This window comes from Sarcophilus harrisii, chromosome 2 (genome assembly GCF_902635505.1).
Source record: "Sarcophilus harrisii chromosome 2, mSarHar1.11, whole genome shotgun sequence".
Lineage (NCBI taxonomy): Eukaryota > Metazoa > Chordata > Mammalia > Dasyuromorphia > Dasyuridae > Sarcophilus > Sarcophilus harrisii.
In genome coordinates, this window is record NC_045427.1 from 126,054,894 (window position 1) to 126,082,865 (window position 27,972).

At 35.4% G+C, this 27,972-nt stretch overlaps 1 protein-coding gene across 5 annotated transcripts in view; it reads left to right on the forward strand.

Moving 5' to 3' along the window:
* Positions 1 to 27,972, forward strand: part of LOC100920255 (disintegrin and metalloproteinase domain-containing protein 18) — a 112,997-nt gene that overhangs the window by 47,571 nt on the left and 37,454 nt on the right. For all 5 annotated transcript variants that reach the window (XR_004231757.1, XM_031950731.1, XM_031950732.1 and 2 more), the window contains 4 exons: positions 4,460 to 4,565; positions 5,430 to 5,619; positions 16,750 to 16,833; positions 18,873 to 18,987. Coding sequence is in view for 4 of the 5 variants with exons in the window: in XM_031950731.1 (XP_031806591.1) it covers positions 4,460 to 4,565; positions 5,430 to 5,619; positions 16,750 to 16,833; positions 18,873 to 18,987 (495 nt within the window). In the remaining variant the exon portion in view is untranslated. The remainder of the gene's footprint in view (positions 1 to 4,459; positions 4,566 to 5,429; positions 5,620 to 16,749; positions 16,834 to 18,872; positions 18,988 to 27,972) is intronic.

The window sequence follows — 27,972 nt, forward strand, 5'->3', positions numbered from 1 at the left end:
TTAGGGGAAAGGGTTACAGACAAAATGAAGGAATGCAATAGACACTGGGAATGGTAAATATGAAATAGAGTTGGGAGAGCATATAAAAAAGTTCCTGAAAGGGACATAGCACCCCAAAAGTGTTAGCTAGCTATGAGGAGCTAGCTATGAGGTGGAGTTGAGAAGCATAGTGGAGTTAGGGGAGATACCGCAAGGTATGAAGGGAGGAGAAGGGAAAAGACAATACTATAAGGCAGAGTGCCTTAATAAGAGTGGAAAAACATAGAGGAATTTTACCAGGAGAAAGGAAATACTTCATGATGTTAGGGCATGCCCTTAACTGACAGGCTAAATCCTGAAAGGATTTTTTGGTTGAAAAAACTTTTTTAAATTCATGGAACAAAAAAAGCATTTCTACAATATAATACTTGACTGGATATGTAGCTGAAAATCTACCATGTACAAAATGCTGTTCCTTCCAAATATACAACCAAGTTATCATGTACATTTTTTCCCTTGTTTTTTTCTTCCCTCCTCCTCCCTCACTCTAGAAATGACTACCATTAGACACTAAAAAGCATATATATATATGTAAAATTATTCTGTAGATATTTCTATTTATCAGTTCTTTCTCTGGATGCAGATGACATCTTTCTTATATGACCTTTATTTTTTTTTAATTTTAAAGCTTTTTATTTTTCAAAACAAGAATTTGTTGATAATTCTTCAACACTGGCCCTTGCAAAATCCTGTATTCCAATTTTTCCCCTCCTTCACCCATGCCCTCCCCTAGATGACAAGTTGTCCATATATGTTAAATATGGTAGAAATATATCTTAAATTCAATATATGTATATATATTTATACAATTATTGTGCCACATAAGAAAAAAAAAGCAAAGTAAAATGCAAGCAAACAACAAAAAGAATGAAAATGCTATGTTGTGAACCACATTCAGTTCTCACAGTTCTTTCTCTGGGTGCAGATGTCTCTCCATCACTGAACAATTGGAACTGGTTTGAATCATCTCATTGTTGAAGAGAATCATGTATGACCTTTATTTTTAATGCATGTATTTATAATAGTGAAAATAACTTAGTCCTTGAAAGTCTTTCTTTCTCCTTCTACTTAATAGTATTTTATTTTTTCCAGTTTTCTAAAAGATAGTTTCCAACATTCCCTTGTAAAGATTAGTGAAAATAACTTAGTCCTTGAAAGTCTTTCTTTCCCCTTTGAAAGTCTTTCTTTCCCCTTCTACTTAATAATATTTTATTTTTTTCCAGTTTTTCAAAAGATAGTTTCCAACATTCCCTTGTAAAGATTTTGAGTTCCAAATTATTTCTCCCTTCTTTTCTTTTCTTTCTCCTTCCCCAAACAGCAAATAATCTGGTATATAACCCCATCATTTACAAAGGAAGATCCTGAGGAAGTAATGTGCTAAAAAAATGCTTGCTGATTGATTGATTGATTACTGGTTAGTTTCTTCATCTTGTACAACTAAGCTGTGTGTGAAACAATCCATAAATGCATACAAGAAAATAAGAGGCATGTGTTTAGAATGATTTCTAAAATTTTACTGTTATACCTATAACTACATATTAATTAACAAGCTTTTATTAAGTACCTAGCATAAACCTGATGTACTAGACTCTGAGGATCCAAGTACATTGAATGAAACAGTTATTTGAAAGATGAGAGGAAACAATTATATAATTATGTATATAGAATAGGAAGTTTAGGAATGAGGCCACTAGCAGATTAGCAAAAATGTCAGCATCAACAGTTTTAAACTTACAGTCAAAATAAGGTAAACAGTGGCACAAAATTCCAAGCATGACCAATTTATTAGTAAAGGGTCAATTTACCAATAAATGGGATTTCAACTTTTTTAGCAATAGTAAGGCTTTAAATGAGGGAGGCATCTCCTTTTTGTAATTTTTGGAAAATATAGAATCAAGAACATCTGAATTTCTGAATGAAGTTTGGCTAATTAACCATGATTTAGGTAGTAACAGGACAAAATCAATTAACCATAAATACGATTGATTTTAAAAGAACACAAGATCCACTCTGATCATTTCAAATCTCAAATAAAAATGGATCCCTATGGACCACATATTGACTTAGAAAATCACAACTTAACATTATCCATTTTATATAGTGTTTCTATTTATTTTGTTAAGCATTTTACAATTAAATTTTAATCTGGTTCTCGGGGTAATTTGGAAGTTTTGTGGGCTGCAAATGACTGTGAAAGCTATAATGACACCTCTGATACAGATAGTAGTGTTTGAGCTATATCTTGAAAGAATATTCTGAGATAGAAGTGGAAGAGTACACATTTCAGGCATAGTAGATGAGCAGTGGCAAGATATGGAAATGGGAGATGGATTAGCTTGTATGAGGAACAGAGAGAAGATAAATTTGGTTGAACTATGGAATGCTAGAAGGTGAATAATATGGAATTAGGATTGCAAAATAGATTGAGCCAGGTTGTAAAGGGTTTTAAAAGCTAAGAAGAGTTGTTTTAATTTTATCCTGTAATAGGAATTGATTTTGTAAATGAGGGACATGGTCAAATATATGTGTAAGGAAAGTCACTGTTGGCAGCAATAAGAAGAGTAAATCATAAAAACTCAGAGAGGAAAGACTATCCAGTAGGAAAGAGTGATCATTAGTATCAAATGTATCAAACAGGTCAAGAAGGATGAGAACTGAGAAAAGACCCTCAAATTTAGCAGCTAAAAGATTATTGTTAATTTTGGAGAGAATCATTTTAGATGAGCGATGGGTTTGGAAGCTAGATTACAAAGTTTTGAAAAATGAGTGAAAGAGGAAATGCCTATAGGCAGATTTTTTTAGGAATTTGATCTGGAAAAAGAAGGGCATTTAAAATTGTAGTCTGAGGGGTTTGTAGGGTTGTATGAAGATTTTTAAGAGAGTTGGACATGTTTGAAAACAGAAGGGAAGGAACCAGTAGAGTTTGAAAGGAAAACCAGAGAGAGTTTGAAGTTGAGAGAGAGAGAGAGAGAGGAAGAGAGATGTGGGGGAGGGAGAGAGGGGGAGGGAATAATTGTGGGAACAGTGTGTTGAAGATGGGAGAGAAGGAGAACAAGAGCATATATATTTGGTAAGTTGTGATAATATCACCTCATGGTCAGAGATTGTCCACGCCCCATTATCATCAACTATAGGATATCTTCCTATTGACTAAAGGAAGATATTCTATGGTTATATTAAATTTCACTGTGTCTAAAATATCTCATCTTTTCCCCCCCAAATTAAACTACCTATTATTCCAATTTCTATCAATATATTCCTACATTTTCCTTCCAGTCACAAGCTGAATCCTTCCTCACCTTCTTTCTCCTTCTTCACTTAGCATAGCCATTAAATGGCCAAGTCTTGGCATTCTACTTTATGATATATCTCTCATGTGTCCCTTCTCTCCATTTATACCACCTACTACCACTCTTAATCTGGGCCTTCATCACCTCTTACTCTCTTTCTCTCTCTTTTTTCCCCCTAAGGCAATTGGGGTTAAGTGACTTGCCCAGGGTCACACAGCTAGGAAGTGTTAAGTGTCTGAGATCAAATTTGAACTCAGGTCCTCCTGATTTCAGGGCTGGGGCTCTATCCACTGCGCCATCTAGCTGCCCCATCATCACCTACTCTCAATAATTATTGAAATAACTTTCTGCTCCAGGTAATTTTCCTCTCCAATCTTCCACATAGTTGCCAAAGTAATATGTCTCAAGTATACAGGTCTGATCATATTACTTACTCAGAAAGTTCTAGGGACATCCATCCTATCGTCTCTAGGATAAAATATAAAGCCCTTAATTTCCATAATTTGTCTTTTGAACTGCATTTCCCATACTTTTTATTCATTCAATTCTCCACATTCTAGGCTACTTTTTGGTTCTCCTTCACAGTGTTTCCTTTCTGATGACTTTTGTCCTGTCCTTCAAATGCAGAATATACTCCTTCCTCCTCTCTGTCTCTTAAAATCTCTAGTTGTTTAAGAAGTGTGAGCATTTCCTGATCCTCTTCCTCTCCACACCCCATATTACTGTCTATGTAATGTGTATATATTTTGTACTTATTTACATGTTGTTTCCTTCTGTAGATTATACATTTTCTGAAGGTAAATACAGTTTCATTTATATCTATGTATCCCCAGGGCCTGTCACAGTGCTATGTACATAATAGGTGCTGCTTAAATGCTTATTGATTGGGTTTGTTTTTTAAAACTCTCAAGAGTTCACTGGACTAGGAGTGACCTAGACTCTAGTCCCACTTCTGTTGTTCTAAATGTATGACTATGAATAAATTATTTAACCTCCATAGGCCTTTGTTTCTTCATCTATAAAATTAAGTGTTTGGACTTAATGATCTCTAAAATCTTTGTGCATCTGTGAAGTCTGTGGTTAAATTGGGTTCAGAATTTAAATCCACCTTTCTCTTTTTATGTTTACAGGTTCCAAAGGTGCTTCCTTTGCATGTTTTGAAGAAATGAATGGCAGAAGTGATAGATTTGGAAACTGTGGTGTTAAAAAAGATTCATTTAAACCCTGTCCATTTGAGTAAGTCTTTAAAAACAATGAAAAGGTAGTATTAGTAAACCTGTATTGCCATCAGGTTATGATCTTGGACATCTTTCTCTGGGCCTCTGTGCCTTCGTTGATAAATGGTTATATTTGGTTAAAAGAGGATTGGCTTAAAGGGACTAAAAATGTTGAACTGGGGAAAGATAAAGAGCACCTGACAGTTGTTTTCAGATATTTGAAGACCTGTCATGTGGAAGAGGAATTATATTGGTTCTCTTATATCCCTGAGGGAAGAATCTGAAACAAGGACTAGAATTCATAAAGAGACATATTTAATTAAACATGACAGTTATTGCTACCTCAAAATGAATAGGCTTTCTTCAAAAGTGATGGAGTCTTCCTCCTTTTAGATCTTCAGCACAGGCTGGCTGGCTACTTTATTAGTAGGTTATAGTAAGGATTCTTTTTTGTGAATCTATTGGACAAGATGGGTGCTAAATCCCTTCCAATTTTCATAGTTTTTGATTCTTTGAAAATGAAAGGATTGGACTAGATAACCTTTTAAAGTCCTTTCTATCTCTAATTTTGTAATCCATTGAGAAATACTTATTTTACTGAATAATGAAGACTATTGTCAGAATATCAATCATATGTAGGCAGATAAACTTAAAGTTGGTATGTTATACTTAATATTACCATGTTTTAAATTTTTTTTTTGGCATAATGTTCTAAATCAAATAGTATTTTCTATTATCAGAGGCATCTTATTTGATTCCAAATACATGTGAATAAGTACCAAATGCTCTCAAATCAAGAATCGTTTATTTAGTACCCATTATGTACCAGATACTGTGCTAGCTATCAAAATATTTAACTGTCTTCTCTGCCTTGTGTTTGTAGGGATCTCTTGTGTGGAAAATTAGTTTGTACTTGGCCAAAACGAACATTGTTCTTCAGAAGTGATGTATCTGTGATTTATACACGTGTTTATGATGATATATGTGTATCCCTTGCACATAGGATTCCAGTGCGACCAGGGCAAAGAGATTTTACATTTGTAAATGATGGTTCTCCATGTGGTCCTAAAATGGTAACTATCCGGAAACATTATTCAATTTTTCAATTATAATTGTAACATCATGCTATTTATAATTAGGAAGTAACATTGCTGTCTTTTTAGATCTTAAGATTTTTCAGTGTTTGTACCCTAGCCATGTAAACCTTTAAGAATCATTAGAAAGTAGGAGCAGTACATGTGTAAAAGGAAATCCCTAGCAGCAGATCTGTGGATAAAGTAAATCTGTCAGTGCTAAACATGTCAACACTAGAATCTGTCTGATCCCCATATTAATGCAATTTTCTATGACCCTGCCTGTAAATCAATCCCTCTTTCTCTCATCTGCTTGGCACCAACATTGTGACTCAGCATTTTTAGGTAACTTTTTTTTCCTGAGGCAGTTCACTGGGGTGAAGTGACTTGCTCAGGGTCACACAGCTAAGAAGTGTTAAGTGTCTGAGGCTAGATTTGAATTCAGGTCATCCTGACTTCAGAGCTAGTGCTCTATCCACTGTGCCACTAGCTGCCCCAACATTTAACTTTAATTTTAATTGCCTTTCTCTATCATCCTTTAACTCTTTCCCTTACATATAAGCTTTTCCAACATTAACTCAGATCATCTAATACTTTGGATTTGTATTCAAGTTTTCTACCTAATTCTGCCTCCCCCACCCTCCTCCCATAAGTAAGGCACAGCTATAGCTATTTTCAATTCGCTCTTGGTCCCTTTCACTTATAGCTGAATGTTAGAATCATCTACTAGAAGGAACTTAAGAAGTCCAGTTACTTTATTTTTAAACATAAGGAAACTGAGTTCAGAAGGTTAAGTCATTTGCTTTAAATCACAGGTAGCAGGTGAGGGAGCTAGGATTAGAATGGCTGTTTTCCTATTCCAAATCCAAATCTTATTCCTTGTCAACTAGGCCAAAGTTTCTTAAACTGTGGGTCACAACACCATATGGGGTCACATAACTGAATGTGAGGGTCATGAAAAATTCAGCAACAGTAGAAACTTTCCACACACAGCTACCAAAAATTAATTCAAAATCAAATGCATAATGAATCTGAGGTATTTCTGGCAGGTTGCTTGTGTTGTGTGACTTCACTGTAACTTTGGTTCTGAACAAAAACACAACATGTGTAATTTGTGCTATCACAATAATAGCTTTTTGTTTTCAAAATATATGCAAAGATAGTTTTCAGCATCGACCCTTACAAAACCTTGTGTTTCAAATTTTTTCTCTCTCCCTTTCTCTCCCTCCCCTCCCCTAGACAGCAAGTAATCCAATATTTATTAAACATGTGCAATTCTTCTATATATATTTCCACAATTAGGATTAAATTGTTTATGCTAAAGAAATGCCGTCCCCTTTCCCTGTCTTCTTCTTCCATTCCTTCTATAAACTTCTGTCTATATGTCTTGTGATCTTTGCTCCTTAATCATAACATTCAACAAGAGGGAGATATCATCACATAGTAAGAGGATCACTGACACAAAGACCTTTCTTGTTGAGATTTGATTAAATTTCCCCATAACTCAAGTATCCCAAGTGCAAACTCTTTATATGTACAGAGGCCTCTGGAAATAATGGATCTTTTTTTTGGATCTTAGTATAGATATGAATTATACTTGTGTTAGTGGAAATGGTTGATGGGTACTCACTCTCTTCTAGACCAGTAGCCTATGAAGTAATACTTACTCAAACTGAGTAGTTCACTAGGAAACCTTTTTATTGAATGCCTTCAGCTTTTACTTTTTTTCTGGTGTTATTTTGAAAAGGTTGACTTTGCATATTATCTGTCTTATGTGGAACTGAGAGCATATTATCTTTAACTCTTGCTGTGTCCAAGTCTGCTTGTGACTTTCCATTTGAGTAGCTTTCCCTTCTATTTTTCATAACTCAGGAATTCTTGAGGAGATACCAAGAGTTAGGGATATGTTCAGAATTATGGAAGTAGAATCTATATATCTTGGTATTCATCTTATTTTGGCATTTTAAACCTTGAATCAGTTTCATGCTTGACCTACAATAGGAATTATATTTATTTCATAATGACCAGGACCTCCATGTTATAGTCACTATCTACTGCTCATAGTAGTTTTTTGATCTTGGAACAATTAGATCGGGCTTCCATATACACCAAATGATACTTTTGATACATAGAGGGCATGCAATCAGTTAAATCTGTATTCAAAAATAGGAGATAGAATTGAAAGCTTTCCAGATAATTAGAGAAATTTTGGGTGTAGAAATGCATTTGAAATTTTCAGTGAGTCTGCTACTTTTCCTAGTTCAGGAATTCCCATTTCCTAGGACCTGTTCAACTGGATGTGGTAATGTAAAGGGCTGAAACTCTTAGAAGGTGTTCTTGAATCAGACAACCAAGCACTTAAGGCTATTGGACCTATTGGACAATGATTCTATTAGCATATGTTTGGAAAAATGGCCCTTATCACTGTCCGTGCTGGCTCAATGTTTGGTGTATACAGATAATCGTAAGAAGGATTAGAGGGTGGTGTGAGATAAGCCAGACTCACTTTGTGGCAGGAAGGAGAGAAGTTGGTGGTGAACCTTGTGGCATAAATTTTTAAAATTTTTTTCTTATTTTTTCCAATATTATTTTATTTTTTTCCAAATACATGCAAACATAGTTTTAAACATTTCACCTTTGTAAAACCTTGTGTTTCAATTTTTTTCTCTCTCTCTCATTTCTCCTCTCCTCAGAACAGCAAATCATTGGTTAAACTTAAGAAATGATTTTCATTAATTCTGCTGCAAGTGAATGTGACCCATTAAGGGAGGTGCTATATTAAGCTAGGAACCCTTTTTTAAACTTTCAACATTTATTTTAATAAGATTTTGAGTTCCAAACTTTCTTTTTTTTACTCCCTCCCTTCTTTACTTTCCCCTTCCCAAGACAGCAAGCAATCTGATGATATAGGTTATGTGCAGATCGCGTATTTTTAAATCAGCTGGAGTCAGGAATTCAGATTAGGGGAAAATCGTCTATCTTTATTCTCAGTGAAGAAGGATCAGAGGTGGAAGAGAATTGGCGATAGCAATGTGTGCAGCTGAGTCAAGAAGCTAGCTAGACCAGCAGCCACAAGACCAGCAGCTAGGAGTCTTGAACCCAGGCCCAATCTCTCCCAGGTTCTCTTCCTGTCTCTCTCTGCCTCCACCCACCAAAATCGTCATTTCCTATACAACACATCAGGACTCGCACGGAGAGTGGGCAGGGACCATTCTTTATCCAATTATATATATTAATAGAGTATAGCCCAATTACTATTTAGCCTCATGTACTTGGGACCTCAGTGCATCAACTCAAACCTCAGCCCATTACATCTCCCGCTTTCTTTTATTTTAGAACACAGGTGGTCATGCCATCCCTGACTCAGGAGGTCAGAGCCCCAAGGGAGGTGATCACAGCCTCCCTAACTTCTCAGGGAAGGAGGTGAAAGCACCGAAAAGGAGGTGATCACAGCCTCCCTGACTTCTTAGGAAAGGCAGTGAAAGCACTAAAAAGGAGATGATCACGCCCTCCCTAACATCTCAGGAAGGGAGATGAAAAGCACCAAAGGGAAGTGGGGGTTGCTAGTGGGTTTCTGGGCTAAAGGGTCTTATTATGCACAAACCCATCAGCATGGGAGGTATTACACAAGCACATAGCAATAACGCAGAGGCTATTAGGGATGACTCTCCCCACAGTCAGTCAGGCTCGATGTGGTGTAACAAACATAATAGTACACTAGTAGCAGAATAGCAAACAATATAAATCAACATGGTGTTGGAAAAGATCACCAGAAGTCCTAGAAGGAGGGTATGAAACAAAGTCACACATACACCTTCTTCAGCAGAAGAATAGTCCAAAACCAATCTATTGTCCATTGTTACATGTAGGGAATCCAATGATCCCCTAGGTTTTTGAAGTCCTGCAAAAATCTTTTTATGTGTTAGGGAATCCAATGATTCCAGCAGATTTTGAAGTCCTGTAACATTCTTATCATTTCTCAGAGAATCCAATGATTCCTGAGAGTTTTCAAGTCCTATGTCTCAGAGAATCCAGTGATTCCTGAGGGTTTTGAAGTCCAACAATCTTTGATGTCCATGAGTCAAACGCCATAACTGCCAGCTTTTCAATGGTGAGCACAATCAAACAGAACCCATATTTCTTGGGTCTTCTCCTTTATTTCAAGGGTCTGTCGTCTTTCTGCGATGGACAAGGTGAATATGGCTTTGGCACATCGATTCCTTCTCCACCTGTAGAGATACAAGCAAACCCTCTCCCAAAGCAGTTAGCCTATCTGGTCCTTTCCATTCACCACTTTCTGGGTCTCACATCACCTGGCAATTATCTAAAGATAGTGGAGCTGCTTGATTGGACACTGACCTTCCGTGGGTTATAAAACCTGTTCTGCGGAGCCAGTGCATCTTTGTCAAAATCAAAGTTAATAGTATAAAGAGCTAGATTTAGATTCTCTAGTATTTACCTGTTTTCTTTTGTTTTGGAGGAGCGTCTTAATATCTCTGTTTCTCCTCTCTACTATTTCCTGTCCTTGAGGATTAAAAAGTATGCCCATGGTGTGTAAAATCTTATACTGTGCACAAAAATGTGCAAAATGTTTTGAAGTATAAGCAGGACCATTGTCTGTTTTTATTGCTTGTGGCACACCCATAATGGCAAATGCTTGTATAGGAATTAGTGACCACTTGGCTGTTCTTTTTGCTGCTGGCATTGCAAAAGTGAATCCGGAAATGTGTCTACCACAACATGGATGAAAGACAGACGACCAAAGTTTATAATGGTCACATCCATTTGCAGATTTCATTGGTCTCAAACCACGAGGGTTCTTCCCTGGAGGCAGTGTAGGAGCGTGGAAAGGAAGGCAAGCCGTACAGGCTTTTACTATGTTCCTAGCTTCCTCTCTTGTTATTCCAAATTGTAAACGTAAAGCTTGAGCAGCCTGATGATATTTAGAATGAGATGCCTGGGCTTCCAGGAATAAAGGGGTATTGACCAACATAGTTAGAAGGCTATCTGCCTTTGAATTGCCATCAAATATGGGACCTGGAAGTCCACTATGAGAATGGACATGTAATATATAGATCTTATCTGTATGCTTTTTCACTTGCTCTTGAAGTTTCTTAAAGAACTGATATATATTAGAGGATGCAAATTTTATTTGGGCTGTGGCAATTCTTTGTACCACACCTACTGAATAGGCCGAATCAGATATTATATTTATGTCTCCTGGATAATTAATAAGAGCTAGAATGATCGGAAATTCATTTCTGCTGAGTGGACTGAAAAAGGAGTTCTGACTACTCTCTTTATATTTACATCATGAGAGTACACAGCACAAATATTATGTTTAGATGCATCCATGAAGATAGTTGGTTCTTTAAGAGGAACTTTAGAAACTTTTTCTTCAAGAATCCATCGCCAATTATGTAATAGTCTAGTTATCTTTAATGGAGACTCATGTAAAAAATTTGGAGCCATGGCTAATAAAATTTGCCACTCTGGGATGGTCTCACAACACACATTAATTTGTGTATTGGTATAAAAGGTGTATATCTTATCAGGTCTTGTCCCAGATAATTGTACTGTTCGTTTAGTTTATAAAATTCTACAAAGCTCTGGGTAGGGTTAAGGCTTTGTTCTGGTTGTCAGGAGGTTTCCCTTATCACACTGTCTCCTTGATGAAGGACTGCTGTGGGTGTCTCTTGTGTGGAAACTGATATCTCAAGGGTTTTTGGTGACTCTTTCAACCACATTGGATAAAAAGTTCAACTTCTCTCAAAGTCTTTTGAGTCCTTTTGTAAGCTGTGTGAATTTAAAGCACTGTCTCCCTTAAAATATCATATAAAGTTGTAACTGATAGGTTATCAAACCTAACACTGTCGCATCCATTGGATATCTCCTATCAATTTCTGAAAATCATTCAATGTGTTTAGCTTTTCTGTTCTTAGGACGTTTTTGAACTTAAGCACTTTAGGTAATTACTATCCTAAATATTGAAAAGGAGCATGTCTTTGAATTTTTCTGGTGCTATGTATAATTTGTAATTCCTTAGTGTTTCTATGGTCTTTTGTAGACATGCCTCTAACATTTGTTCCTCAGGTGCACATCCCAAGATACCATCCATGTAATGTAATAGCATAACTTTTGGGAATGCTTTTCTTACTGGAGCAAAACAGCAACATACATTTGACACATAGTAGGGCTGTTTGTCATTCCCTTGGCAAAACTATCCAATCATACTTTTATAAGGCTCAGCTAAGTTAACGCTGGCACTGAAAAGGCAAATCTTTTCATATCCTCCTTATCCAGAGGGACAGAATAGAAACAACCTTAATATCTATGACCAAAGAGGCATTCCTAGGGCAACTGGTAGGAGATGGAAGTCCAGGCTGAAGAGTTCATAGTTTCCAAGGTTAAATCCGTTAACATCCTCCATTTTTAGATTTCTTTTTCACAAAACACTGGGAATTCAGGACTTAGAGAAGGTTTTAAGTGTCCTTGCTCAATTTGCTCCTGTACTATATCTAATAAGGCCTGAATTTTATCATTACTTAAGGGCCACTGTTCTATCCAACTGGTGTATCAGTTTCCATTGATAGAACAGGTGAAAGTGTTGGAGGCTTCACAGCAGCCCTGCTTAAAAAAACCGAAGTACTTTTTAACCCTAATTGCTGTAAAACGTCTCTTCCCCACAGATTGATGGGGATTTTTTCAACTATAAAAGGAGTAAAAAATCCTGTTTTGCCTTCAAAAGTCCATCTCATAGGGGCAGCACTAACTTCAGCTGTTGTTGATCCTCCTACACCAAACATGTAGGTGTCTGCTTTAATCTTTGGCCAGTGACTGGGCCAGCTGGCACCTCTAATGACCATCCGATCTGCACCAGTGTCTACCAATCCTTCCAATGGAAGGCCATTTATAAGATCGTGAGCATGGTTGTCAATCACAGCTGCTGTCCAGTAAATTGCTGGATTTTGTGATCTGGAATCAGAATCTGGGTGACTGTCACCAAGCTGCTTATTAGGATTCTGTATGAGTAAACCTGATGCTACTTATTTCTCCTTGATGTCACACATTGTCTGCCTTTATTGGTGACTGGATTTATCTACCATTCAGTTTCCAATCAGTGTGTGGATGGACACTGTTTTGTACATACTCTCAGGAGGTAAAATGGTCAAGCCTACTGCCTGGAGGCAACGGATCCATAGGCTGGAGAGGAACAGATTTCACCCTCCAGGGGGGTATCTCAGTTGTCTCAGCTGTACAACTCCTATTCTCCCTAATTGTAATCCCTTTCTCCCATCAGGTTGCTTCCTAGCTGGTTGATTGTGTAATCCCTTTCTCCCATCATATGGCTTCCTGGCTGATTGGTCTATTGGGAATTGGCTGTCTAGGCACTCTCTTGCACCATTGGCTGCCATCATGCCCCAAGTGTTTTTTGCCTAGGGCCCTAGGGCTGGGCCCCTCATCCCCTTTCCCTGAACCTGTCTACATTCTGAGGCCCAATGGAAACCTCTGTTGCATTTTGGACATGGGGTACTGGGTCTTGTTCTCCCACCCACCCTGCTTTCTCACTCTGCCTCTATACCAACATTGAGCTTTCAGATGCCCTACTTTACCACACTGAAAGCATTGATGTGTCTCTCTAGAAGTCCCTTGCCGGAAGGGACCCTGTCTACCCATGTTGGGATCTTGGGAAGTCTGCATCAGACTCTGGCTATTAAAGGCATTTGTATCCACTGTGGCACAGTGTCTTATGAACTCCTCTAAAGGAGCATCCTTCTGCAGTCCTAGCATCATCCTTCTGCACACCTCATTAGCATTTTCCTTAGCAAGTTGCCATATTAAAACATCTGTTGATGAATTTTCCCCATTAGTTCTTGTGATAGCAGTCTGTAAACATCCCACAAAGTCAACAAAAGGATTCATCTGGCCCTTGTGTTATTTTTGTGAAGGCCTCACCTTTGTCATTTTTATTGTGAATCAAAGTCCATGCTTTGATAGCATTAGCAGCAATTTGCTCATATGCTGCTACTGAATAATTAATCTGTGCTGTCACGTCTGCATAGGGACCTATACCTGTTAGTAGGTCATAGGTGATCACAGCATGAACAGCATTTTGACTATTTTGTTGGGCTTGTATCCTATAGAGCTCACTATATTCAGAAAGCCACATGTAATTTTGTCCAGGTTCTAGGCATACGCTTGCTATAGATTTCCAGTCATTAGGAGTCAAGATTTCAAAAGCCAAATTCTGTAATAGCATCTTAACATAAGCTGATGTAGCCCCATAAAGAGTGCAAGCCTTTTTCAGGTCTTTGATGATTTCTATGTTAAAAGGGGCGTATCTTCGACTTTCTTGACCGGAGACATTAAACTGGGAAATTACAGGAAAGATATGTGACTGGAGCTCCAGGACGTCCATGCTCTTTATTTGGCCTTCATTAAGCCCTCGTGCAGTCTACTCATAATTGGTGTTGGTGCTGTCACTCCCCCCCCCCCCCACTGCCCCTCCTCCCTCCATCCTGGAGGGTGGAGTTGATGGAGGAGAGTCAATCACTTGCTCCTGAAGTGGGGCTGAAGCTGCCTCCTGAGGTGGAAAGTCACTACACCCTTGCTCACTTAAGTCTCCATGCCCTGTGGGGATATGGTCATTAATCTCTTCATTGTCTTCCTCCTTAATATCATGGCTACTCTGAGAAGGAGCAGGAGCAGTGGGCTTTTTCTTTCTTCTAGGGATAGGGTTTCTTAGTGCTAACTGAATTATATTGTATAAATGCCTCGATGGAAATTGAATGAGGACTGTTTTCACTGTAATACGTGGACATCTATTGTCCAACCAGGGACCAGTTATCTGGAGAGATCTGCTCCTCCTCTACAAACCAAGGGGAGATGCGGTTTAATGTATCCACAAGTCTAGCTACCTGTTCCCAAGTTATAAGTAGCCCTTGTCCTTCTATCAGCTTAAGCATGCTTTCTATAGCACCACTAGTGGGTGGGGTTGAAGGGATTGAAGGGGTTGGGGGCGGGGATGGAGAGTCTTTGGCTAGCATTTGTCCCATTTTAGCCAAAAAAAGATTACTGGTTTAGTTTTTAAGAAAATAATTGTTTCCCTGTTTGTCTATTAACAATACTCACCCAAGTTCCTGGTCACCGGAGACTTCTTCAGTCCTTGGTTCCCACTGTTGGGTGCCAAATGTGAAGATCGCGTATTTTTAAATCAGCTGGAGTCAGGAATTCAGATTAGGGGAAAATCGTCTATCTTTATTCTCAGTGAAGAAGGATCAGAGGTGGAAGAGAATTGGCGATAGCAATGTGTGCAGCTGAGTCAAGAAGCTAGCTAGACCAGCAGCCACATGACCAGCAGCTAGGAGTCTCGAACCCAGGCCCAATCTTTCCCAGCTTCTCTTACTGTCTCTCTCTGCCTCCACCCACCAAAATCGTCATTTCCTATACAACACATCAGGACTTGCACAGAGAGTGGGCAGGGACCATTCTTTATCCAATCATGTATATTAATAGAGTATAGCCCAATTACTATTTAGCTTCATGTACTTGGGACCTCAGTGCATCAACTCAAACCTCAGCCCATTACAAGATTATACATATACAATAATTGAAAACATTTTCGTATTAGTCATGTTTTAAAAGGAAAATCGGAACAAAAGGGGAAAACCACAAGAAAGAAAAAAATAAGCAAATAAAAAAATGTGAAAATATAGTATGCTTTGATATGCATTCAGTCTCCATAGTTCTTTCTCTGGATGCAGATGGTATTTTCCATCCCAAGTCTATTGGAATTGTATTGTTTGATCACCACTTAATCTTGCTGTTACCTATATGCAATGTTCTTGTGGTTCGCTCAGCATCAGTTCATGTAAGTCTTTCTGAAAACAGCCTACTTGTCGTTATTTTTTCTTTCTTTTTGACATTTTAATTTGTTATTTATTTTAAATATTCTTTTCTTTTTAAATTTTGAGCTTCAAATTTTCTCCCTTCTTCCCACCTACCGAGAAGGCAAGCAATGATCAAATATGCATGTGAAATCATGTAAAACATTTTCATATCAACCATATTTCTAAGAAAAGCAAGAAAAATAAAGAAATTGAGAAAAGTATACTTTAATTTTCACTCCCATCAGTTCTCTCCCTAGACATGAATAGAATTTTTTTCATCATGAGTCTTTTGGAATTGAATTGGATCATTACATTGACCATAATCACCATCATGACCATCTTTTTATTGAATTGAAATATACCTCCATGAAATTTTCAGTCTTTGATCTTAGTTCTGTCTTCTGGAGCCAAGAGAAAAAATCTAGTCCTGATGTGTTGGAATCTTTATGAAGTGTTAAGTCATTAGAGTTGATAGAGACAATAATTATCTAATTTAGCATGGCTCAGTATGATTGATCTGATCTTAGAAGGAGATGTTATGGGCCAGAAGAAACAAGGTACTAAGTGGAATTAATAGAAACAATGCTTGTGTTCTCACCTTTAGAGAGCTCATATAAGCAAGAAATATTTAAGTACACATTGGAATTCACAGGTATGGGAGATTCATAAAACTGATGCAACATAATCTTCAAATATTTTCAGCTATGATATTGTAATCTCTTCTAAATTTTGCCCACTAAAGATCCCTTAATTAATCTTCAAAAAACATAGTTTTGAGATTTCTAACTTATTATTTATGCCCTCTTCCAGACTTGTTCCATCTTTTCAGTATCCCCCTAAAATATAGTCTTTACAACTGAATACTATAGATCAGAGGAGAGAATATAGGGACCTCCTTTTTTATGGATATTTTACTTCCATTGTTGCAATTTAAGATCATGTTAGCTTTTTTAGCTATCCCATTATCTTGAGTTTATACTCAAGATTCCCATATTACTTAATGTGATCTATTGTCTAGCAATATTTCTGTCTGCTTCTGCTTAGAAGTAGCCATTTGCCTGATTTATGAGTAAGGAGCTAGAAGGCAGTGAATTTTAAAATTTTATACTGGGATTGTGGGTTTTATTGGTGTCAAGGTTATGTTCTAATGATGATGTTATGAAATAATAATGGTTTGGATTAGTGTGATATTGGAGATGCCTGTATAGATCTTTACCATTATTTTTTTTTTTATTTTTAGGTGTGTTCACACTTTACTTGTAGAGAATCTCGTTTTTTGATGCAAGAAAGTTGTAATGCTACTGAAAAATGTCATGGAAAAGGAGTGAGTAATAGATTAACAGTAATTATTATTTAAAGTAGCATGCTTTGGCCAGCTGCTGTTGTTGTTGGTGGGTTTTTTTTAGCTATTACAAAGAAATATTTACCAAGATATAACTACAATATATGAACTTAACTCCTCCAATTTGTGGGAGGCATAATTTTCTCCTTCCTTCCTCCTCCCAAACACCACATTAGTCTCTGGGGAAGGAAAGGGAATCAGGTTCAAGTTGGCTCAAATCCTGCTCAGTTCTAGTTCCAAGTCCCAAAACTCCTTTGGGACTGAGCTTTTCTGGGCATCTCTGCCAGGCAGGCTGACTTCAGCAATATGTCTGCTATCCTATCTCTTTCAAGTTTGGTGTGGCTTGGGCTCCTGAATTTTGTGTGTTTGGTAAAGATTACTGTCTTACTCCTCTTGCTGAAGTCAGAGGCACAGGAGAAACACAAAACATACCTAGGCCCATTTCTTGGAAATGAGTAAAAAAAGGGACAGCTTACTAATAATTTACTTACTAATTCTTTCCATTAAAAAGAAGGAATTGGCAAAAGGAGAAAGAACCCAAGTATAGAAAGTTACTATGGGAATAGGGAAGACCATGGTTCATCTTCAGAGGAAGACAAAGAAATAAAAAAAACTTCTATTCCAAAGACTAATTAAATGCTACTTGCCTGCGAGGCAAGTTAAGGAGCAGAATTAAAAGTTAGGAATAATGTATGTATATATCTATATCCATATCCATATGTGCGTGTGTGTCTCTTCTCAATCTTTCTAGATCAGTTCTTTTTTTTGGAAGACAAAAACAGCTTTATCTTGTCTTTTAACAATTTCTGCTGCTTAAAATTGCTTTAAGGCAATGTTTTATCTTGTTTGTGGGAGAATTTTGGAGAATCTGGTATTTCCCATTTTATTCTACCTATCTTTTTTCATTGATGATTTGGTTCAGTTTTGCAGTGTATGTCTTTTTGATTTGCATCTTGTTTCTTTGCTATTCAGAATGCAAAAATTTCATTCCTTTATGCAGTTTCTGACTACTATTTCTGTTGTGAAGGCCACAAATTATTATTTCACAATTCTTATTTCTCCCCTGAGTCATTTGGGAACATAGTTCTCTGGTTCCATGTTTTCTTGGTAATCTACAAAATCCTTTGTCACTTTAAGTGATGATTTATTTTCCTTTTTATTATGCAGTATTTATTGAAATGTTTAGATTCATTTGATTATCTCTTTTCTTTTATTTTCTTCTCTGTTGATTTTTCTTCAAATCTCCAGCACTTCTTGGTGAGTTTCCTTCTTGTTGAAATCTTTTGTAATTTTAATTACTTGTTCTTATGTTTCCTATCACTTAATTTCTTTCTCTTTTCCCTTTGTTGATGGATCCCCAGGGCTGATCCTTAAAGCTTTCTCAGCTTTCTTCCACAATGGAGCATTCACTTTTCACCAGTCTTTCTTGGAAGACAGAACTATCCCTTGTTAGATGCTAGTTTTCTTCTTGCCTGGTGGAGCCTCCCTAAAATTCACTCCTCCCACTAGTTTTTAAGTTCTTTTGATGAGCATTTCTATTGCACAGCTTATTGCTGCTCTAGGCAGAACATGCTTCTGATTTCCTATAGTACAACCATCTTTACAGAAGAGTTGGTATGTATACAAGGTTAAGGTTGTGTTTTGTTGCAAATGCCATAGAAAGATGGTATTTTCCCTTAATAAGAATTAGAAGTCTTGAGGGTATTAAGACAATGAATATTTGCAACATAGAGATTTACCTAATATGCTTATGCAAAGTAAGCACTTGGAAGTATCACTACTAGTTGAATATATTTGATCAAAGATTTGAAATTAAAAGAGGTGAATAGTTTTCCATTTTTGATGCCCTCCTTTTACATACTAAGATCTTGCTTGATTATAATTTTAAAAAATGAGGTTAATTCAAAAAGTTAAGAATTGCTTTATGTTTCAGGATTACTAACTGTGATGAATAATATGACATCTTTTTCAAAAACCATTTTAACATAATAACCAGTTGTACTAATTTATTTCTTTTTTAGCGTTGCAATAATTTCAACTCCTGTCATTGTAATACTCATTACTCACCTCCAGATTGCAAGAGAATGGCTTTCTTGTCAGGAGGAAGTTATGAAGATGGGCATTTAGCAAGGCCTGGTTAGTATCTAAAATACTATTTATGAATCAGATGTTTATATGTAGTGTTTGGTATAACTTAAAAGTTCTGGCACATAAAACTAAAATGTTTACATACCAGCAATACCCACTTGTCATAGACTCCGAATATCTGAGGGACTAGTGGGAGACAGAAAAAGATCACAAAGATCTATTTTTCTTTTTTTTTTTGTTTTGCTGAGGTCATTGGAGTTAAGTGACTTGCCCATGATCACACAGTTAGGAAGTATTTAGTATGAACTCGGGTCCTCCTGACTTCAGGGTTGGTTCTCTATCCACTGCACCACCTAGTTATCCCTATCTTGAATTTAAATGTCAGGTTGACTTATTATACTTTTGTCACTTTGGACAAATCTACACCTCCTTTTTCTCATCTTTAATGGGGATAACATCTACATTATTTTTCTCGTAGGGTTGTTGTAAGTAAGCATCAAATGAGATACTATCTAAAAACACTTTGTAAATCATAATACATTCCATACAACATCAGATATACTCTAAGCAGTTCTATAAGATTATAAATGTTATGCCATTCTGCACTGGTAGAGCAACTATTCTCTTAATTGTGATCTCTTATAGGAATGAAATCATAGGCCTATCAAGATCACAAGTTTTACTCAGATGCCTTCTTGTGCTAGAAACTTAGTTTGAATTCTTAGAGATTATTTAGAAAACAAGCTCTGGTGCATTCTGCTATAATCTATAGGAGCATAGAGGCCATCCAGTGATATCAACTATCTCAGAGAGATAAAGGACCAATTGACTTAAATAGAGAAAGAGTTCATAGGCATCTAGGTGGCTCAACAAATATAGTGTTAGCCCTGGAGACAGGAAGATCTAAGTTCAAATCCAGCCTCAGACAGTTACTAGCTAGCTGTGTGATCTTTGGCAGGTCACTCATCTCCTGTTTGTCTAAAAAGGTCCCTCTTGGATAACTGCCTTATTATGGCTGAAGAGCTTACATAGATCAGTGAAAGTAAGCTATGCTATGCAGGGCTATTTAAGACAGTTTTTGGTGGAGAACTCTGATTGCTTGCCTCCCAAACCCAGTTTGCAAAAAAAAACATGGAAAAAACAGTCCATAGTAAGACATGACTGAACAACTGAACAGCAATAGAGAAAAGCTAATCAATACAATACTGATCACTAAGAAATGAATATTTAGATCATGGAAACCTATGAAGCACATTAAAAAGAAAAAAATCTCTTCGTCCTGTGACGACTCCTCCCATTCTTTTTCCATAGTGTTGATGAGAAAATGGAAGGAGAAAAAGGGAATAGGTAATACAAGGAATTAGAGCATTCTTATTCCACTAGCAAACATTAAGTCAACAGATGGTATTGATATTTGAACAATATTTGTTCAAATATCAATTAGTTTTTATATTACTAGAGAAACTGATCACTAGAAAAAAGTTACAGTGAAGTAGAGGAATGACTTTCAGGTTCCTCTTGGGAAGATGAATACAGAAGTTGGTAGAGAAGTTTTTATCATATGCCAAAGGACAAGAAAGATTGTCCCTTAGAAAACTGATTACTTTGTCTTGTTGCATCCTCAAGATGGGTATAAGCAAATAGAACATTTTTAAAATAATTGCTTTTTATATACCAACATATTTTCTAAAGAAATTTTATAAGCAATTTGAAAAGAATATAAATGAAATGTGAGCTGCTTGAGGGATTACCTTTTTTTGTATTTTGTATTTCCAGTTCTTAAACACTACTTACATAGAATATGTATTTGTTAAGTTGAATATCCCTCAAACTCTCAACATTTACTTTAGTATCTAACTTATATTGAGAAGATGGACACAGAGAGGACTGCAAAAACTATGCAGGAAATACAGTTTAGGATTAAAAATTGGAATATTCCAAAGCTTTGTAGACTACTAATAAGCCATACTCATTATGAATATTTTCTTCATGAAGAGCATGAAGTCGTTGAATATGGTGAATCTGTCAATAGTTATCTGCAGAGTGTTCATTGTGTTTCATAAAATATTCTAGAAGCTGGAAGAAGAGCAAAAACACTATTCCTGTCCCCAAAGACTTCACATTCTAAAGGAGGTGGACTAACTAAAACTATCTGCCTGCAAATTAGAAGGAAATTTCAGAGTTAAAGGTCTTGCAGAGGGAATAGGGAAACCTCTTTGGAAGGTATGATTTTGTCTGAGACTTGAAAGAGTCCAGGAGTACAAGAGACAAAGAAAGGAACAAGACCACTCGAAGCCTGGGGAATGACCAATGAAAAGGCACAGATTCTAAATATGTTGTCTTTGTGCCATGAGTGGTACTTTATAGTTGTATCCTTATAGTTAAATAAGTGTCTTGATAGATGGATTACTGATCATTTTATGCATTCTGTAGTTATTTTGAATGGAATTTCATTTTCTTTCCCTAAGTGTCATTGCCAACATGTGGAAATTCTAATGATTTATATGACTTTATTTTAGGCTATGTTTTTGAAGTCATAATTATCTGCAAAAAGCAGTAATTTGATTTTCCCTTTGCCTATCCTTATTCCTCAATTTTTTTCTTGAATTTTTGCAAGAGCTGACTTTTTTTTAGCACTATTTTAATAATGATTATGACAATGTTTGTCCTTGATTTACTGATATGATCATATTTGGTGACCCTTGGTTTTAGATAGTTACCATTTCAAAGGAGTGTCCTACTTAATTGTTAGTGTATTTTAAATGGAAATTTATGTTGTAATTAATAAAATTTTTTTTTCATCTATTGACATACTCATGAATTTGATTTTTTTATGAACATAGTTGATTATATTTATAATTTTCCTTATACTAAACAAACACTGAAGTTTTGGTATAAATCCTACCTGGCCAAATCTATAGTTGGGTTTTTTCCCTTGTGTGTGTGTGTGTGTGTGTGTGTGTGTGTTTTGTAGCCTCTTCTATTTAAGACATTTTTGTATCTACATTTGTTTGGAATATTCTTCTTTGGCATTCTTTCTCGGACTTATCTCTGATTTTGTATCAAAATTGTATTTTCGTCAAGGGGGAACTTAATAGGAACTTTGATTTTCCCTTTTTTGGAATATAGTTTATTTAGTATAATTTCTTTGTATGTTGTATAGAAATTACATCTATATCTGGTGTTAGGGCTTATTTAAGAGTTAATTTATAACATATTCAATTTCTTTTTTTTTTTGAGGTTAAATTATTTCTTGTTCTTTTAATCTGCTCATTTTCTACTTTCGTAGACATTCATTTTGCTTAAATTATCAATTTTTTTCATGTAATTAGGCAGAATATTTAACAATAATTTTCTTTATTTCACTTCAATTTGATGTGATTTCCCTTTTAAAATGCTTAATCTTGCTTTCTTTTTAAAAATTGTATGTTATGATTTATTTGTTTTATTTTTTGAATAGCTCATTTATTTTGTCAATTTAATGTATTTTTTGGTGAGGCAGATGGGAGTGGGGAGGGAGTGACTTCCCCAGGTCACAGTTAAGTGTCAAGTTTCTGAGACCTGATTTGAACTCAGGTCCTCCCAGCTGACTGCTGGGCTGGTACTATTCAGTGTATTTTGCTTGCAGTTTTGTTAATATCCTTTTATTTATAGAATTTCTACTTTATTATTTAATTATGTTTTTAAAATCTGTTTTTTTCCTACATAATTCACAGTTTTCATGTTAGAGAAGATGTAATGTAGAATGGTTCTGTTTGGGAGGTTCCTGGACCCAGGAGTACAATGGTATGCAATGGAGTGTGGGTGTGAGTCCAAGGAGAAATAAATCCCTCCTCTTCTTGCCTAAGGAAGAGGGGGAATTTAGGCTCCCAAGGACCTCTAGGTTTACCCCTATTTGGAAACTGTATAGATTAATTATAAATTCTGGAAGCAGAAGGGTTTCCATTTTGTAGGTGAGGAAACTGACACTTGGAGAGTTTCATGGTGCATGCTTAAAATTACACAGTAAACCAGTGGTAAAAAGTTGGGTCAGAGAACTCAGATTTCCTGACTCCCCAGTCCAATCCAGGACTTTTACTGTCCTGTCAACTAAATTTCAAAAATCAAATCTTTTAGTCAACACAACAGGTGCAGGTATATGCTCAATTCATTGATCTTTCTCTTTAATTTTTTTTGTAAATTAAAGTGTTTTGAGATATAAAATTACCACCAGGACTGCTTTGGCTTTATCTATAAGATTTTATATTGTTTAGTTATTGTCATTTTTAATACAATTTATTATTGTTTCTATAATTGTTCCTTTAGTCCATGGATTTTTATAAGTACCTATTTTAAAATTAATTATAGCATTTTCTTCAAAAATCCTTTCAGTATAATTTTATTATATAATATGTATTATATTATATAATATTATATATATCAGTAAAGGATACTTTTAATATTTTTTATTTTCTGTATGTTAGATTTTTAATGCCATAATATATATAGTCAGTTTTTTTTTTAATTTACAAGAAATACATTGAGGTTTTCAGGTAATCTAGGTTTATTGATGATTCCTGTAAATTAACTTGCTATTAAGATTTTTACACCATATCATCTGTTGCATGTATATCTAGTAGTAATATTATTTCATTGTATATGATGATCAATGCAGTTTTTTTGCTTGTAGTAAGTGTTCGATTTTCCCTCGCCTAGTTCAGATAAAAGTGAGGTTCATGTGATTTTTGCTCCTCAACCCTTCTTCTGTGTCTCTTTTTCAGAAATTATGTAAGAGTAAATTTCACCCCGTTCTTCCTTCTTCTCTTATTCCTTTTTTATCCTTTTCCCTTTCTTTTCTTTTTTCATTCAAGATCATCAGAAAAGAACAATATCATACCTAGGGCCCTTGCCTCTTTTACTTATCTTTCTCGCCCCTTGAAGATTTTAGGACATCTAGTCTATATAGTAAACATATACTGATGTTGAACAGATGCTGTATAGTACAGATTCATCCATACAGAAATGAAAAATAAGAATCATGAGAACTAATGAGATTAATATTGTAAGGAAATAAAAAAGAAAAGAAGACAACTCAGAAGATTGCTAAGCTTAAGATTAAGAAATGGATGAGAGTACAATTTCCATTTTTTTCCCACCACAAAAAGAACTGCTATAAATATTTTTGTTTATGTGAGTTCATTCCCTTTTTTATGATCTCTTAAGATATAGGCCCAGTAATGGCATTACTGTGTCAAAGAGTATACATAGCTTTAGAGCCCTTTGGACATAATTCCAAATTGCTGTTCAAAATGGGAATGGTCAGTTTACAACAATACATTAGTATCCCAGTTTTCCCACTTTCCCCCCATTATTTATCAGAAAATGTGTTATTTCAAAAGGAGAACAAGATTAATAAATTTTTAGGATAAGGAAAAGGCATGGGTATATTTTAAGTTGATGCAAAGGGATCATTAGATAAGTAGAGTTTAAAAATGAGTGTTAAAGGAAATTATCAAAAAGAGGAGATGAAAGGATAAGTCATTGAGTACAATTTAGAGTTTTGCCCCAGCATAATATTTCAGAATTTATGGAGAAATTAAATTCCAGCTTATTTGCCAGTAGTTTCCAGACTCATCCTCTCTGTCTTGCCGTTTTTTCCTTTGAAAAGTGGAGCATTTGCCATTCTTCATTATTGCACATTTTTATTATCCATGATTTTTCAAACATCAATAACATCAGCATTTACATCTTTCTGTAATGTAATCCATTTGACTGGGATGTTGTAGGTTGTTAAGACTGATTAATTAATAAATAATTAATAAAATAAATTCGAATTTATCAAGGGCAGATGAGTTTTCTTTAAGTATCTCCATGAATACAGGGATGACTTAAGTTGGCCTCAATTGCTTTGCTTTAACCTTAAAGCTAAAGAATGGAGCCATTGTTTGAGACTTTGATTCCCTGATAAATGAAGATTTTGATTATTCCTCTTGGATAAACATTAATATCCATTTTTTATTGATTACTAACTTGATTTGAGGGATGACTTGAGTGAGCCAACTTATTATTGACTTGAGCTTTATCTAGAGACCTACTTAGACCTATAAAATAAGGGGAGGCAAACTGCTAAAAACAAAGTATCAATAAAAACGAGTAAGCAAAGGAGATGGAACTCAACTAAAGACAGATTACTATGGGGAGAGAGAAGTTCTGGATTCATACTCAGAACAAGATAGTAAAGTAAAAAAGCTATTCCTGTCTCAATGAGAAATATCAAACAATGAGTAACCAAAAGCTCTTGGAAGATAAAGGGTTTAAAAATCAAATAAGAGAGATTGAGGGAAAATTAGAGGGAAAAAACCAAGAAAATTATGATTATGAAGAAAGTCAATGAAGTTGAAAGAGATACAAAAACTTAAGAAAATAGCTTCCTGAAAACTAGAATTGGGCAAGGAGAAATGAATTATAAAACATAAGAAGTAGTGTCTAGAGAATAGATTGAGGAGAGACAATAGTATGAGAATTGTTGGACTACCTGAAAGTTACAATTAAAAAAGAATCTTGATATGATATTAAAAGAAATTAAGGAAAATTTTCTTGAAGAACAAGTAATAGATTGCAAAAGTGAATGTTGAAAACTATCTTTGCATATATTTTGAAAACAAAAAGCTATTTAAAGAAAATAGAACAATAATCTACTAAATACTACCTGAAAGAGATCCTAGAATGAAAACTTAAAGGATAGCTAAGTTTCAAAGTTCCCAGTTTAAGTAGAAAACAGCAAAAAGAAAAAAAAGCCAATTTAAAAACTGCAGAGTCATAGTCAATACTATATAGAAGATCTAGGAGTTTTGATACTAAAAGACCATAGGTGTTAGAACATTATTTTTCAAAAGAGCTGAGGTTATTATTAAAAATAACTTAACCAGCAAAGTTCAGTATAATCCTGAATGAAAAGAAATAAATATTTAATCAACTGAAAGACTTTGAGGTATTTGTAACAAAAATACTAGAATTTAATGGAAAATTTGATATATAACATCCTAGAGAAATAAAAGATAAATATTAAAGACCAATTATTGTAATGCTGGAGAAACTGAGGCAAGATAGAGATTAGAGAGTTTTTAATATTTTATTTGGATTCCTGAGAGGGACAGATTTTCTGGGATCTTTAAAGGATCCATTTTGGTCCCAGGACTGATGTCTCAAGGCATTCAACAGCAGCAGCAGCTTCAGCCTTAGCATCAGCAAAGAATGTGTTTCCAATGAAATATATGTTTCCATAGGTTAGGGTAGACAAGGAAGGGATGGAGTCTAAGCATTGGTAAATGGCGGAACTTTCTAGGCAGGGACCATCAATTCGGTTCTGACAGGTTGGGGGTAGGACCATAAATTCTTGATAATTTAGGAGGACTTAGGAGGCAGAAGATTTGAACTCCCCCTTATCCTGAGATTACACATTTATAGTTTATAATCTTAGACTAGCCAGCCCTAAGTTTATATCAGTCCTAATAGTCAAGGATGGGGTTGCAACCAGGGAGATTGAGGCAGAACAATTCAAGGAACAGAGGCAGAACAATTTAGGGAAACTGAGACAGGACAATTAGGGAAACTGAGGCATGACAATAAAAGGAAACTGGCACATAAGATCCTCAATAAAATCAAATTATTTAATTATATGAGAAAATGTTATCTATACTCTTTAAGAATACTGTCATTATTTAGCAATTTGGAATAAGGGTTAAGAACTGAGCTGAAAAAGATGGTGTATCTAAAAATCAAAATTGGATAGGAAAAAAGAAAAAAGTAATCTTTCAAAAATTAGGCATGAAAGGAAGTATTGATACAGAGGAAGAAGAGTGGGGTAGGCTAGTAGTGCTGTAACCTCACTTTTGTAGGATCTTGAGTAAAGGGGAAAAACATACATCTTAAAGGGTATAAAATCTTTTAAACTTAAGACATAAGAGGGCATGGGGACAGGTTAAGAGAGACTTTTAGAAGCATGTATAGGTTAAGATTTAGGAGAGGGAGAACAGAGTAGATTAGGGAAGGACTTGGGCAGACAAAAACAAAGTAGGTAGTTTTCTGATGAAGAAATCAAAATTTATAGTCATGTAAAATGTTTAAATCATTATTAATTAGAAAAATGCAAATTTAAAACAACCTTGATTTGTCAATTTATAACTATAAAATTGGTAAAAATGATAAAAAGGGAAAGTGACAAATGCTAGAGCACAAATGTGGAAAAATTGGGATTAATTCATTGTTGGTGGAACTGTAAACTAACCTAACCATTCTGGAGAACAATTTGGATTTATGTTCAAAGAATTATAAAACTGTCTATACACTTTGACTTACCAGTAACAAAATATTTTTTTCCCAAATTGATTAGGGGAAAAGGAAAAGAACCTATTCATTCTAAAATACTTATAGCAGCTCTCTTTGTGGTTGCAAAGAACTGGAAATTGTGGGGATTTCTATCAATTGAGGAATGGCTAAACAAGTTGTATATGATCATGATGGAATACTGCTATAAGAAATCATGAACTTGATGATCTTAGAAAAACATGGTAAGATTTGCATGAATGATAAAGAATGAAATGAGTAGAACTATGTAAAATACAGTAAAATTAATATAGTTTTAAAAATAATTTTGAGAAGCCAAATAAATAATCAAATTACAAAATTAGAAAAATCCAAATTGCTACAAAGAATCTACTGCATCCAAAGAAAAACTGGTAATAGAAATAGTGTATAGTATGGTTATACATATTTGTGTCTAATGGTAGCCATCTGTATGTCAGAAGGGTGAAAAGGGGAGGGGAAAGAAAGTTACAACATAATTTTATATATTTAAAAGGAAAAGCAATTTTTACTTAATAAATTTGTGGTTTCATGTGAAATCTTTATTTTTTCTTTTCAACCTTATCATGGAAAATCTTGCTTTATTTTTTATGATCAGACAACAATAACAACAAAACCAAATCAGAATTAGCCAAGTGGAAAAAAGAGCTAAAAGAGCTAAAAAAGCTCCTTGAAGAAAATAATTAAAAA